We start from the raw sequence: 15,477 nt of genomic DNA, 5'->3' as shown, positions 1-15,477 counted from the left end.
GTAACCTAGTAACGTTGGCGGCGACTGCATTGACGGATGGCGCGATAGCTCACGAGATGAAAAGGCAGATTCATCGGGATTTCTGGCAGGGTTTAAAGGTTGGAAGCCTCGTGAAAAAATACGGAAATTCGCACTCTACGATTTTAACGATCATCAAGGCTGGGGATGTCCTTTAGTTCATCCAGTGGCTAATCGATTTCTTGCACGCAGAAATGACTGCTGCCAATACACACGCTACTGAAAGCGATGCTCATAGAGATTTCGTCAAGATTCAGCTGCTTCTCAAGCGAGCGCGAATTTCCGACTCCTTTAAGTATGCTTAGGTTATTGTATGCCTGTTGATGTATGCTGTAATAAAGTGTTTAGTACTGTTTACAACAATTAGCATTATTAACCTGATTTACTCATCATAAGTAGGCAAGCCTGCAGGCATGGGAAAATATGTGGGTGTGCTTTTTCCTTTTTCTTTTTTCATTTTTTCACCGGTCCAGATATAACGGTAATAGGTTATAATGATCGGATTTCCAGGTTTTATCAATATCGTTATAAGTGGACTGCACTGTATATATAACTTGAACCAAGGGTTACAAAATAATATATTTGAGGTAGGTCAGTGAAACCAGTTGCATACAACTGCCAGCCTCGTTGCGCACTACAGGCAATTTTTTGTCTTGCAATTACTTAGTCGACCTTTCTTGCTACCACCAGCAATGTGAAAAATGCTGTTAAACTGCTTAAAAAGCATCTCTAAAAGTAATAATGCCATGAAACGTGTTTTAACACCTTTCTGTCCGTGGGAAAAGTGGTGGTTTTTGGGTGGTGTCATTAATATTTTTTTTTCCTTTAACAATCCAGTCGAGCCCACTTATAACAATACTCAAGTGCCAAGAAAATGTCATTGTTATAACCAATAATTGTTATAAGCGGGTTTGCCAAAAAATGCAGTCAACATAAGGTTTAAAAATTTTAATCAAGCAGAAAAGAAGTTGTCCACTACTTAACAAAAACAGCATAGTCCGTGAGCTTCGCTTGTTTCACAGAAAGCTTATTAACATTGGTCTCGAGAGAATCTAATTGTTCGACGTGCTCAAGTGGAAGGCCCCTTGAAAAAACGAAGTCCCGGAGGGAATACATCATATGCAGGGCCTCCTGTGAGGACACTACTTGGAGAGGCTGATCTGCAGTGTCGTCGTCGTCGTCATCGCTGTCGTTGCCCGCCACTCGCACATTTTCCACGATTGCCTCGTCAGTGAGGATTTCGGACGTTTCCACATCATCATCTGCATGCAGAAACTCATCCAGTCCCGATGCATCATTGCTGAGCGCAGACCACAGTTCTGGCATCCCTTCATTGGTCGGAGCTACGCAAGCATCAGCCGCGGCAGTCGTGCGATCCCGAACGAAGCCTGCTTCCCTGAAACAATTCTGCACCGTCGAAGCATTGAGTTCTGACCATGCACCGAAGATGAACTGAACTGCCATCAGTAGGGTAATCTTAAAATCACGTGCACCCCACATGTATAAGCACTACGACGCCCGCCCGCACACAGCCGCCGCTATCGCCACACAGAGAGTCGGTCGGGACGGCGGCGGGGACGCGACCATGTGACGGAGCGCGGAGGTGTGGGGGGGGGGAGGGGAACAAGGGTAGAGAAACGGAGTGCTCTCCTCTCTTCGTATCGTGGGCGCAGTCCACTCGTCGCGAGGGGTGGAAGGGTGACATGCGGAGCGAAATGCGCTCGCTTTGCGCGATTGCGGACGCTCGCGTTTTCGTCGGAATCACGCGTATTTTATTTTGAAGCTGGGTCAAGTAGCCGGTTTTAATCATTATAACCGTTAGTGCGGCAACCCATCATTGTAGTAAATGGATTTTTTTACTATTGGATACATAGTAAATTTGACGGTGACATGGCTGTTCATTGTTATAGCCGATATATTGTAATAACCGGTATCGTTATAAGTGGGCTCGACTGTATGTATATATAAAGGTCCTATATAAATATATATTAGAGCTTCATTTCAGAGTTGTGGCTGCTCACTCAAGCATACTGAAACCATCTCACCTAGCCTAAAATTTTCAGCAAGCAATAAAAAATCCCCCGTACTCACTTAGCATGCATGTTGTCCGAGCTGCATATGGGGGTGGGCGCTGGGGTGAGGGTGTCATTGTAGGTGACCGTTGTGCGGGGCGCCGAGTCCTTGGGGTCCTCGGTGAAGGACAGGGTCACTGCACGGCTGTACATAAGCAGACAACTACCACGCACCATGATGACCCCCGACGTATCGTTGGACAGGGCCGTTGCTGCTGCCGCACCTTCAGGCATGGCCAGTAGGTGTCGCCGAGAGCGTGACAGGTGGGCAGCCTCCATCACCAGCTGTCGGGAGAGAAAAGGTGCCATGCGCCGGTGAGGACACAATGCGCAAAACTCGTTGCAGGCATTGCATACCCTAGCCACTGAGCCGACCAGTCTGACAAGCATTGATGAGTGAATTAGAGCACGAAGAAATGCATACAAGTTAAAAAATAACTGGAAACTGCTCTGTCTACTTGGATGATAAGATTCTCTTCTAAAATATTTCACGAATATTGATACTTCCTAAGCACTAGCTGCTTCCCCATAGATGGGTATTCAATATTTTTTTTTAGTTTTTGCGGGATATGTTCCAACACCTCGCACATTTCACTCCATCCACTGTTAACTCTTTCTCCGAGTCCCGGCGTTTGTTTAAACACCAATAAGTGACCTATGGCAACTGTCATAGTGGACAGTTAGAGATCTTTATATGGACAGGTGTACTGCAAACCCATACAGACAGTGCACAGCGCATCAATGTTTTTGCAGTTTTCTAGCATCAAGATCCAACTACCGCGGTTGGGATTCGAACTTGCAAACTTTGGGTTAAGCAACAAAATGTCAGCGCCACGTGGCTGCTGCCGCAGGCACTGATTGCAGCAGCTAATTCGATGCCTCACTCGGACAAGAACTCTCCACGGGAACCCCACCCCTCATAGGTGATCACACTTACTGGTGCCAGGTCACGTCCAGTGTAGAGTCCAAACAGCTTCTTTCCGCCAGATGAAAGGGCATGCATTGTGGCCTCCATGATCGTGTCTGCAACACGCACAGTGAGAAACACACTTCTGACAAAGGTAAAAAACGCTGGCCACGCTCAAACGCTCCAAATGACTTCAAATGTAGCTTCCCAGCTGCATGATTCGTCAGTGCATGCAATGGACAAGCTCCCTCCCCAACCTCAAATTATATTAGCTGAAAGTTACGCAAGATGAATGAAGCAGCATGAATGCTAGAAAAGGAAAAGCAAGAACTGGATCACCTGATTGATGCAGGTGAGGTGGTGTGCTCGGGCCTCACCTCAACGCGATGACTTGAGCTAACATTTGAGAAGGTAACTGTGCTGTTATCCATCTTCTAAAACCAAAACATTCCCACTGTTTCATTCATATTTGTGATGCTCTTCTAGTCTTTACTTATATAATTTAGTTATACAGGGTTTTATGGCGCTTATCTTCATTTATATAAGAAACACTCACTGCAGAAGTTGAAGTGCACTCATGCAGTGCGCAGTGGCAAATGTGCGTTTTTTTTTTTTCTTTAAATGGTTTTGACATAATATAGTGCTAGAGTATGGTCACACCATGCACCGTTCGGATCTCCTAACACCTGCCAGAGCAGGCATGAAAGTGGTTAAACTTTGAAATGACTAGGTATGGCCAGCTGAATGTGATCACAGTCCTTGTGCTCTTCAAAAAGCCTTCTGCTGAGCTCTACAATATACAAAATGTCTGTCTATCCAATAGCAAACACTTCTGAGAAAAAAAAAATAATAAAAGAAAATTGAACTTCTAGCTCATTCAGTTACCTGCCTAGAAAGCAATCACTTTAGAGCCCTGCTTCAAAACGCCATTGGCTGAAAACAGCCAGGCAAACCACTCGCAGTGCATGTGGTAACATTTCATACCCCTATAATGTAGAGGCCTTACACATGCGCATAGCTTCGGTAATGTCCACTCTTCACAAAATGCTCACCAAGCTCAGAAAAACAGGCTCCACCAACAGACTAACCGAGGCTCTGCATTCTAGGCTGGTTCTTTGGGCCCTCTTCGCACCCTGAACAGTCTGATAACAAAATAGCATCCTCAGAATCCCTCCAGCCTAGATAGTTGGCAAAATCAACAATAGACATGGCTGAATTATGAGGCCTGCCAAGTTCCAAGGTCCATGACAAGCTAGCAGAAGCAGCCAGGCTCAGCTTTCACACTTCCCCATTTTCACGAGCAGCTCAAAAATTCTGCCACACAGAGAAATGAAAGCCTAATAAGAAAACTGAGCTCAAGTTTCCTTGCTTCATAGCAAATGGCATAGCATGTTGAAAGAAGAAGTGTGGAAGCATTCGAAATTGGGTTTGCATCCTGATAACGACAGTTGATAGGCACAGTACCCAGGCAGTACTAATCATGCCCCAACAGTGGCACTATGTCGGTAATGTCCGGTCCTACAAAGGGTCAGTGGATTTCCAACACACTTCCAATTGGGCCAATAGTCGGAGCTGTCTGAGTATGGAAAGAGGGAGAGAAATGGCCCACGCACCAGCCTGCTGGAGAGCGGAAAACCGACTCTCGACGCCAATGGTGCGAGGCAGGTCTACTAGCAGCACCTGACTGCCATCGTGCAGCCCGTCCAGAGCCGACTGCACAGCCCCGACATCGGGAATGTTTAGACGGGTCACCCGGAGGCCGCCGTGCGACGTCAGCGCATCCACCGGATTTTCGACAGAGGGAAGCACCAACACATGTTCCTTGCCAAAGGCATCCTGCAGAGAAAGAGAAATACTGAGATGTGTTGCATGCCGAAGCTCATGGTAAAAGCATTCCCTCTATAAAGAGGTCTCCGCTTTCATACTGAAGGAAAGCGCCCAGAATTTGTCAGTACATTACAGTCACCCATCACACGCAGTACACTAAAACAATTCACCAAGAATGTTCAGGGGGTCTAGCAAACCCCTATTTTCAAAATCTGACTTTTCCAGGTTTTTCCTGATTATTTCAGGTCAAATTCCCTGGCAAGTGAAGAGGCTCAAAAATGTAGCTGCTGATGATAATGAGCATAAAAAAATAATTCCCAACAAAAAGCTCAATCATATCATACAATTTACAATAGTGAAAGGCTGTTATCAGTATTAATGGCAGGTAAAAACGTCTAATGGTTACTGAAAATTAAAAGTGCACTGATGCCAGCCTCAGCAGAGCTCTTTAATACTAACAGTTTCAAAATTTCCTTAGGCCTCATATATAAAAAAACAGCGGTTTTGAAGGCACCCTAGGTCACGGCTGGCCTCAAGGGAGAGCGCGCTTCCCTTTGCGCGCTCTCCCTCGGGACCGGCTGTGCCTATGTGTAGAATAGCGGCGGCGCCCGCGGCCTTTAAAGGAAACTGCATCTAAGTTGCAAACTATCAGGTTTTGATACATGTGCAATCAGCTGGAAAATAAAATTAGTTGAAGACTTGCAGCAACAATTCCTAAAGTTAACAGCCGAAGAGTTAATTAAGGGGAGACAAGAGTCTTAAAATGGTTGAAAATGGACACAATGTTTATCCTTTCGAGCATCTGCACTCAGATTATTAATGCTAAATTTGATCAGGAAATGCAATAAAATCTGCTTTCATAACACAACAGTAGCCACTTGTATGGGTTCTAAAAAAAGTTCAGAAGATCAATCAATATAAGATCACAGAAAGATTGACGCTGACCTTTCTTGCTACCACCAGCAATGCCAAAAATGCTGTTAAACTGCTTAAAAAGCATCTCTAAAAGTATTGATGCCATGAAAAGTGTTTTCACACCTTCCTGTCCGTGGGAAAAGTGGTTTTTGGGTGGTGTCAATATTTTCCTTTAACAAAACTTGCTTGGTACAGAAGTGTCTAGTACCAAATTGTAGAGGAGAAATTTCTCTTCACAATGCCATTAGTGACAATCAACAACTTTATTGAGTAAGTGATGAAAAAAAATATCAACAAAAAATTTTAGTTAAAAAAAAACAAAAAAGCATCAGTTTCCTGACACAAATAAAAAAAATGCAAAAATATACATTTTTTTTTTTAACAACAGGGACCAATGCAACACTGGAGAAAATTCTAGCTTTCTGTGTACAGTATTCGCTAAGTTCGGAAAAAAAACAGTAGCCGAAGTCGACCCCTGGCTGTCCTCTAGTGGGAAAACAACTCCCTGCGCTGCCGGAGGCAATACTGCCAAAAAGACGTCATCCTGCAGACAACAGTCGTGACCTTCAAAACAGTGATCTTTTGCGCGCATCAAAAGCGGAACTTTTCGGGGGTGAAAACGAAAGTTATCGAGGCATGGCTGTAGACTTTCCGGGTCGGTTTGATGTAGTTTCAGTGTCAAAATCTGAAGAGTTGAATTCGTCTTCTGAGTCATCACTGCTGCTGTTCGCATCCAATAACAAGCTCTCCGATGCGTCAACTTCCACGGAAATGCACCGTTTCCCGCACAGCAGGTGCGCGCGATGTAGACGCCATGATAAACAAGAAGTACCAATCACCTGATTCGGAGACCATCTGGACGGCCCAGCAAGGCGGAAAAAAAAGCGAAACTGACAGAAGGGCTCCTATTTCTCACTGGATGATGCCATTTGTTAAGGAACGCTTTGAAAGCGGAAAAATTCAAATTGTGAAACCATCGATAGCGGGCTATCGATGGGAATAGGCGCAGACAGGAAAAAGGTCCTAGAGAAGTGACCTGGTAGAAATATAACTGGCACACACATGTGGTTTTGTTGCACTGTCATTTTTCACCACATCATACACAAGAAAACTGTCAAACAGTTAGTACTGCGACTGCTTGCCATTTACACGCTAAATAGAAAAATATACTCGTTTTTGTAGACTGATAAACTGGCTTACCTTCAGATATTTGTAGCTTCTGTCGTCACCAGAAGCCCTTGATAGATCTTCCGCGCTAAGCTGGAGGCAAGAGGAATTGGGGAAAAAAAGGAAATAAAGGGAAATTAAAAAGAGTTGCAGTAGTTAAAGAGACTGTTAGTAAATGGCACGAGCAAAGGTAGTGAGGAGTTAGAAAAAAGCACTGGCTGCCCGCGCCTTAAGCAATTAAAGTGAAACGAAGGCTCCTGATGTGCGCAATCCAGCCAGAAGTTTCCAATTTAACTACACAAAGACCAACTCTTCCGCCATAAAAATCTGAGGACTGCGAACAAAACAGTGCTTTTCAGCTGTAAGACTTGTATGTAATCACTATGAGTGATTGGTCTAGTGATAGGTCTAGAGTGAAGGCCAAGCAATACAGTAAGCAGTCAATAATACCACATGTAAATTCAGCATGGATAAAAAAAAAACATTACTTTTATATTCTCATGACAGCCATGCTCACTTCTACAAGGGTCAAGTTTCTCCAGGTCAATGTGTGGTATACATCAGTTAGGCAAGTACATAGGGGACCAACTTGTACAGTGATATCTCTTCCCTTTCAAACTGAAACAAAAGTTCATTTATCAAAAACAAAATGCGAGCTTACAAAAACAATGAGAACAAAGAAGGAGTAGGCATATGTTTACAGAATGCTTTTCTAAAAAGCAGCTGCAAAAAAATTGCTCAAAGAGAATTTCCATGTGAAATAAATGAACACAGCAGACACTAATAAATGTTGCAGGTTCAAGAAATTTAAGCTAGCGACAATGCTGACAAGGAAACTGCATACCAGCGAAACTAAACGATGAAACAAAACAAAGCAACCCCAACGTTAAAGGAATATGAATAACCTTTGGTTGCATATTCTATTCTTTGAAACTATACATCAGACATTACTATTCATGGATCCCCAAAAGCTATTTGCCTACGGCCGGTAAATAATTTCGGTTTCAACAGCTTAGTGATAGTACGACTGCAAGGTTAAGTCCAGATCAAGTGAGAGATGAAAGAACTTTGATATAATTGACCCTTCAATCTTTCAATTTACTGCATCGCTAAAGCCAGCCTGTCTTAAGAACAGAAATCACAACATGTGAAGCAGCCCCAATTATGTCTCAATTTTTCATACCTCACATGACCTAGATTTAACTTCGAAGTCATAGCCACCGTTTGTTTGTAGAAACCAAAACTGCGAAACAGGTGAAGAAAACAAAAAGATTTGGATTATAAATTATTTAGTGGTCATAGGCAAAAACCACAGACGATCCATGCACCATTACCAAGAAGAATAATGCAACCAAAATTTGGTGTCTATGCTCCTTTAAGAGAGTCATTAAAACAGGCAAAAAATATAAAACTTAGAACAAAAAAAAAATTTACACTCCTCAGATATATGACTCACATAATGTGCACGTATCTTTGCACTACAGTCAAGCACCTTTAGCATGAGGTGCACAAAACAACCCGCTGCTTCCAAAATGATAGTTAACCAAGGCTAGTACGATATCTCTCGTACATTCAGCATTTTAGCTTGGAGAATTGTGACTTACTAAATCAGGAGCCCTTTTTATATATATATCTAGAAGTACTCACAATGTGGTTAACTTGTTTAAAACATTTTGAGTATTCGTGCTTCTTATGAAATGCAATTGATGTTTAATACACACCATTTCGCTATTTCAAACTTGCATATTATCAACAATGTGCAGGCCATCTATAACACGTCTAGCAAAGTACAAATAGCTTGCCAGCTACTAAACAAATTTTATTATTTGGATACAAAAGCTATTTTCATGCCTGCTGTGAAAAACATCCACGCAAGCCAGGTTAGGTCAGGTATAAACTAACTGCTGAAAAATAACGCCACTTGAACACACCATATCTGAAAACTGTCAACTACGGGTGCAAGAAAAGTTGAGCTCTCAGGAAGGTCTTGCACGAGCCCAAGTCTAGCCGATAAGGCTACGAGCGGAGACTGTTTACATTCATGTTTTATGTTTTACTCTGATAATTAAGGGCCCTCATTCAGTGGAATGTTCAACACCAGCAGTGTTGTCGCTGCTGCGAGCGAAAATCGCATGCCTCTGGCAAGTGACATGGCAGGCCCCCCGATTGGTTAATGGAAGTGTGATGTCACGAGCCCAGATGATACGGTCAAGTTGGTAGGAGCTGCCAACTTGAGCAGCTTCTTTAAGGTGGAAATCCAACCTCTTAGGGCCATTGGATCTTGAACATGACCCACTATTCCAAAGCGACACAAGAACAGCTCGGTTAAGGTAAGGCTTTATATCTATATGTTGGGTGGTATTTTGCTTAATGTTGTGGCTTATGATAACTGTAAGCTAATGAGTAGGAGAGGATAAGAGGCATAAAGGGATTAGTAATTAAGCTAGTAAAAAGTGCATGTGTGCAAAAGAGGATACACAAGGAGATTCAAAGATGGAAACCATTAATGCTGTCGTGTCATAGACTTACAGGCAGTGCTTAATGCTCGTCATACAGGCATTTTCAGTCATATCAAACTCAATGCGCATCAAGGCTTTCAATCACGATCAAAATGTCTGATGCTACATGGGAATTTTTAATGCTCACCAAGACTTTGCCCTCATGTATGTTGGGTGGTGCTGGTTTGCACTGTGAAAGTGGCAATTCATCAAACTTTTTTTGCTTATCTACCTACTTTTATCGGTCGTATGTGAAGATGCAGCCGAAACAGTTGCATTAAAGTATTCTATCATGACTAAGTGAATTTTAAGTTTGAATTTGCATTTTTATTTCATTAACGTAAGCTTTCTTTTGAAGGCTCAGTGTGGGCAAGAGTGCAGGCCCACTTTCAATTATGCTTGAAAACCTCAAGCAAGCTTGGGGAATCATGATCAAGCCAAGCAGGATCCTATCTGACTACACTTCAATGTGGCCATCTGACAACCTCTAATCTGCACAGAGTTTAATAAGCATTGAATCAATGAGGAGTAAAAGGACTTGTGACAGGGGTATACATGTCCCCCTTGTCTTTTTTTTACTACTGAAGAGAAATAAAATTGATTATATTTGTTAAAGGTAAAATATCCCACCCGTCAGTTGTCCACTTGCCTGAAGTGAACAAGAACAGAAATATTACTCATCAAACCAACAAACATCTGTCAAAAGCATCAGGTCTAGAAGCGACTACCCACCTTATCTTGAACAAATGCAACAACCACAGCATTTTCTTGGGCAACCAATTTGGCCACTGAATTCCCAAAGGTTGACGGCTCGACCTTGTCAAATGAGCTGACTTGAGGGATCTTTTTCAATCCACTGAAATTGTCAGTCACACGTTTTCAGCAATTGCACTTGAGGTTAATAACAGGTGGGAGAGTTGCAAATGAGGTGGCATACGCAAACTTGCAAAGCCACCCCGAATGGTTGTCGATGGTCTTAACACCAACTGTATATTACGCGTTCCTAGCTCTCATTAAAGACAGAACTGACACTATGGAACGCTCCTCCAGCATATACCCTCAACGAACACCACGCTTATTGTATATTCACTTCAAAAAATAGCAAGTAATAAATGTTGCTAGTTGCACTGATATACATGTTCTATCATTAGAAAGGAGTTCGAGCACCAAACGCCCATTAGAACAACGAAACGAAACCAATTTCTTCACAGTAACCTCTAACTATGCTGTGTGAACAGTTACAACACAGATAAACGTTTTAGCAGGCTAACTAGCAAAGCGAACCCAGTGCCCATCGATTCATGTGACTACCAGATTGCGGCACACCCCCGCCACGGAACACGACTGATGCTTCGCATGGCAGTGAAGCGACAGCAAAACAAAACAGGCTTGCCTTTCGGATCCCCAAATGTAAGCTGGAACTTCAACATTCGCAGTAAGCACAGGCGAATAAATATTAAATGCTGTTAAAACTAAAACTGTAAACTGCCGGCAGAAGCGGACCGCCGCCATGACTGCGTGATCATATGACTGCAGCAGCTCGGCGCTCTGGACGTACTATGTAACCACTTGCCGTTATGGCGCTGTGCATTCTACAAACTCTGCCCATAAGCAAGATTGTTTCGCATCATAGCTACAGAAGGAGTGAAGGTGATCACGTGGTAGAAGTATCGTGAGTACGTGAGGAAGGGCGCGTTGACCATGTGCGCGTAGTTTATCTTAGTCTGTTTGGAGTCTATTTTGGAGGTGTAAAGCCTTGGACTTACTTGTTGGACCTCGTGAACTGCCCGTGGCGCTTGTTGCCTGCAGAGTAAGCATGTCGCTGCAGAGGATATGCAGGTTAGGTCGAAGCTTAAAATCAAGGACACCTGCACTGTTCATATGTCGGGTGAGTAGAAACTCCATGATCGTGGATCTACACAGCTCGTATCTCTTCTGCTGGCTCATGCAAGTGCCCTGAAACACTAAAGAACGGAAAACTATATAAAAAAAAAAAAAGGAAAGGGGGGAGTGAACGAAAGCTTGAAAACGTAGTCAAATGAGGAAAGGAAGATTCTACTGCACTACTCAATGTCGAGATTGTCTCATCGTCTCAACATTAGATGCAAAATATAGTATTTGGAGTTATCAACCATACTACAATCTGCGTCACACTTGTTTACTTCCTTGTGAGGGTGCGTGTTGTTGAGACGGATAGACGAAACGGCGCAGAGTGCCAGCTGAAAGAACATAAGCTCACTGACCACATTGCAGACGCCTTTTCAGGTCGTTGTCCTAAAATCAATATCTTCCGAGCAACCCTTTGCAGGACGCAGAAACGCCAAAATTCTTTGACAGGTTTTTCTGGCACCAAATTTGGTGTGAATGGCCTGAACCTTGGCGATTTCGCAAGCACAATGGTTTCAAGCTTTCTTTCTCCTGTCGGCTGGATGATTTTCCTGCGTGAAAGGGCGAGTTAATCTGCTAGACGTTTTTGAGCTTCTTGGTTAATTTGTTATTGTGATTTATCAGCGCATTTAATTGCTGTTATAATTTTCATAAGAAAATGGGGGCGATTCGTCAATTCCTATCCATCCCGTTATCGCATTGACGAAATACTCGCTCGGCACATTGCTGCATGCTGCGGGTGCAGCGCAGCAAGACAAGGCACAAGTATAGCTTTGTCTTTTCAAAACTAAACGACTAAGATGTCAATCATGGTTGATTCGTTCTGTTATATGCAGTGACTAAAGCACATGTTTGGTTGCACACCCGTGGGCATGTATTTCAACTATGATTTGGCTGGTGTTCTAGTTTACCAGTTCTGGGCTCCAGTGCTATAATTTCTGCATGACATAAGTCTCCAGGCAGTTTTAAGGCATTAAAGTAGTTGTCTAGAGAGAATTATATAGAGCACTGTATTGCTCAAATCTTTTGCTCCTTCATGATCATTTCATTTCACGCCTTGCACCAGACATGCTCGTTATTCTTTGCCTGTCTTTTCACAGTTGGACAGTAACAGTACAAACCTGTCGGCGGAGAAGTATCTGCCCACACCACCTGCTGACCATGAGGCCAACAAGGACCGGTGGGCATCCGAGGCCTCGGACAAGTACACCAAAGTGGAAGAAGTGCCGGGGCGATGGCACTACGTTGAGTACTTACTCCCTATGAAGACGGTGCCCGAACCACCCAAACACGAGGGCCGGGCACCGTCTGGCTGGCAGCCACCAGCTCGTGAGTGCTTCTCACAGGTTTCAGTTTCCGGCTCGCATCGTTTTGAGGGAGTGTATGCATTGGAATGGCCACATGGAAAGTGAACCTGTTTAAGAGCTTGCTTTCGTTAAAGGGGTTTTTAGTTATAGCTACTGGAAATAGTGTGAAGCATTGATTCTGACCATCGCTTGGAACAGTCATACAGCTTGGCAACTAACTCACAAACCTTGTGACGTGAACGTTGGTGTGACGAAATAGCTTCACATGAGACGTGCAAGCTTCTGCGAGGCGCATCAACAAGTGCCTATATTGCTAGTTAGTTCGCTTTGAATGTTGTTTAGTTGGCTTGTCGTTGGCATGTCGGTGATAACCGATCCTACTGGGCCCTCAGCTGTGCTGTCTTGGATACTCTGCCACTTTGCAGTGAGCAAAGAATTGAATTGAAACGAGTCATTACAGCAGACAGATTTAATTAACCACTATGCCCTGTAGCACTGGAACTTCCACATTGGGAACCAGTATCCTCTCATTGAACCAGGGAAACACAAGTCACAGATTTTTTTACATTGACTGAATTAGCAAAAAGGGGAGGTTAAAAAGAAGCTGTGCAGGATTGTCATTTGGGCTAATTGGCAGCGATTCATATTGGGTAGAACAGAGCACAAGGTGGCCAAGAAGACCAAGAACGCACTGGAGAAAAACAAAAAAATGTGCAGACCATTAGTTGCGCACACGTGCTTTCTATTACATCACAAAAATAAAACGAGTTAATTGAAACGTACCATATGCAAAAAAGCAAGAGTAATGTATTGGTCAACCGTCAATGCTGATAGTATGCAAAGAAATCTCATTTCTTGGTAATACTTGATGTGCTCGTATTGGCTTTTTTCAATGGTTTTTGTGATTTCACAGCTGTCCTGGTACCGGTTCTGAAGGAGTTATGGGCCAAGCAGACAGCTATAGATGTGTTTTAAGGCGAAAGCCTTTAATGGCTCATGCTGCCACGGACAAAATGTGTCCCATTTTTGCGGCGGCTCTGATTGGTCCAGGCGGGATGACATAATACACGTCTGAACCAATCACAGAGCACCACCACAGTATGCACGAATACGTGCCTCATATGGCCATATGTCAATGACAAATGACTAATCAATGACTGATTAATGAACTAATAATTAATTACTAATTGATGACTAATCAATTAGCCAATTAATGATTAATCAATTGAGTAATTATTTGTCCATCTATTTGAATAATTAATGACTAATTACTAATTAGCACCAGTTGCGTAGCAGAATGCGGCACACAGGCTTTCGCCTTTCACTACTTTAGTCGCTAAAGTCCCTAGTAATTTTTTTCCTAAATAAAGAATACTTGCGAGTACAGCACCTGCCGATGTGCATCTTGGTCCTCTGTCCGTTATCGAAAGGGCTGTGTTGTACCCAATAAGAAGCTGCTCACGAAATTGTGGTTGTAAAGTATTACAGCATGCACCGTAATGAGTCTGTCCCTGTGCCTTCCTGTGTTGAAGGGCATAGTAATGTCACCAACAGTGCATGAATTTGGTGCCGATTACTTGCATCAGGCTACATGCTGTCAAGGCCCGCATATAGTACATACCTGCATATGATATGAGGTGTAATTTGGGGGTAACAAAAACAAACAAAAAATAAGTTTTCATTTGCTTATAATACGAATGAGAAAAGCTCACCGAAAGCATATATTCACATTGTATTTTGCGGTCGCCCCGGAAGGTGTCCGCACCCTGCGTGTTTGTGTGTCCGTCGCCATCCCGCGCTAGGGGTATGCACCTTCACGCGCACCTGGTGGTGGTTTGCGCTCCCCTTCTTGCGCCAGCGCACTTGTCCAGAGAATTTCGTGCCATGAAGAAAAAAGAAACAGCCATGCATCACGCTGTGTGGGAACCTAGAAAATGCTTTTAGATTTGGGGCTTCAGTGATCAGTCACCATTCAGCATATCATCTTCCTGCAGAAAAATCTTTGGTACCTCTAAACATGTTCGGTGTCCCATTTGTCTTGAAGGCGCAACTGATAAGCTTATAAATGCTGGTCAAATGTCTGTGATACGGCTGTAGGGTTTGGGCAGCGTGGCTGGAGAGACCCGCTTCGTCCAGCAGCGCTTTATGTAGAGCTGGTGTTTTTGGCAGCTATGATTACTTCCCTTCTACAAATTCCGAGGGCTGCCTTCACAGTCCCGACATTGTGTGAGATGTGCTTGGCCTACTTCCTTGGCTTGCTTCTACTAGCGTGTGCGTCACAAGGTTAACGTGGTGGAATGGTGTCGAAGCCGAAACTATCGAAACAGTTAATCAAAACTGCTCGATAGCACCTCCTTTCACCGGAAGCCCGATGCTGGGGGCACTGAACAATGTCGAAACTGGAATTTGCGAATTTAGGCTGAGAATTGATTCAGCCCACATATAATGTGCGGCAGAAATCTGACCTGCTAAAATCGGCAAAGGAAAAACCTCATATTTTGTGTGGGTTTTTGCGGTAATCTTAACAATTGCACTTCTCAGCACAGTTATGCAACACTTTGAGTAGGCTGTGGGGGGTAAGACCGGGGGGAGGGGGGGGGGGGTTGAGAGCGAGTAAATATATGGTATTGGCCTGCAAGGCTTATTAATGTAATAATTGCTTGTTGGCAGAGCGATGTGTTTCTGCAGTATTGCTCGGTTGCGGCCTCTTGAGTGTTCCGTCACCTCGGGATATCAAATGAGGGAACACACTAGCACCTGTTTTTCATATTTAGAAAACAGCATTGAAGGACAATAAAGGGCAGACTGGTAAACCCATTGCTGGCCCGCAGCTCTTACCAGGCTTTTACTCAAATGCTTACACGCAGGGGCATTGACGG

General features: G+C 43.6%; 2 protein-coding genes across 2 annotated transcripts in view; one reads left to right on the top strand and one right to left on the bottom strand.

Moving 5' to 3' along the window:
* Nucleotides 1-10,962, bottom strand: part of VhaAC45 (Vacuolar H[+] ATPase AC45 accessory subunit) — a 30,476-nt gene extending 19,514 nt beyond the window's left edge. Inside the window, exons 1-6 of the mRNA XM_084591580.1 lie at nucleotides 10,798-10,962; nucleotides 10,137-10,260; nucleotides 6,940-6,999; nucleotides 4,611-4,833; nucleotides 3,028-3,113; nucleotides 2,110-2,375 (exon numbers count right to left, since the gene is read on the bottom strand). Of these exons, the coding sequence (XP_084447706.1) occupies nucleotides 2,110-2,375; nucleotides 3,028-3,113; nucleotides 4,611-4,833; nucleotides 6,940-6,999; nucleotides 10,137-10,260; nucleotides 10,798-10,916 (878 nt within the window). The 5' untranslated portion in view covers nucleotides 10,917-10,962. The remainder of the gene's footprint in view (nucleotides 1-2,109; nucleotides 2,376-3,027; nucleotides 3,114-4,610; nucleotides 4,834-6,939; nucleotides 7,000-10,136; nucleotides 10,261-10,797) is intronic.
* Nucleotides 10,963-11,060: 98 nt separating this feature from the next.
* The window catches only part of DppIII (dipeptidyl peptidase 3), a 61,654-nt gene continuing 57,237 nt past the window's right edge, over nucleotides 11,061-15,477 (top strand). Inside the window, exons 1-2 of the mRNA XM_084591572.1 lie at nucleotides 11,061-11,292; nucleotides 12,392-12,620. Coding sequence (XP_084447698.1) covers nucleotides 11,221-11,292; nucleotides 12,392-12,620 — 301 coding nt within the window. The 5' untranslated portion in view covers nucleotides 11,061-11,220. The remainder of the gene's footprint in view (nucleotides 11,293-12,391; nucleotides 12,621-15,477) is intronic.

Source organism: Amblyomma maculatum, chromosome 1 (genome assembly GCF_055883805.1).
Source record: "Amblyomma maculatum isolate TAMU_Amacu chromosome 1, ASM5588380v1, whole genome shotgun sequence".
NCBI lineage: Eukaryota > Metazoa > Arthropoda > Arachnida > Ixodida > Ixodidae > Amblyomma > Amblyomma maculatum.
This window is presented reverse-complemented; position numbering and strand designations above follow the sequence as displayed.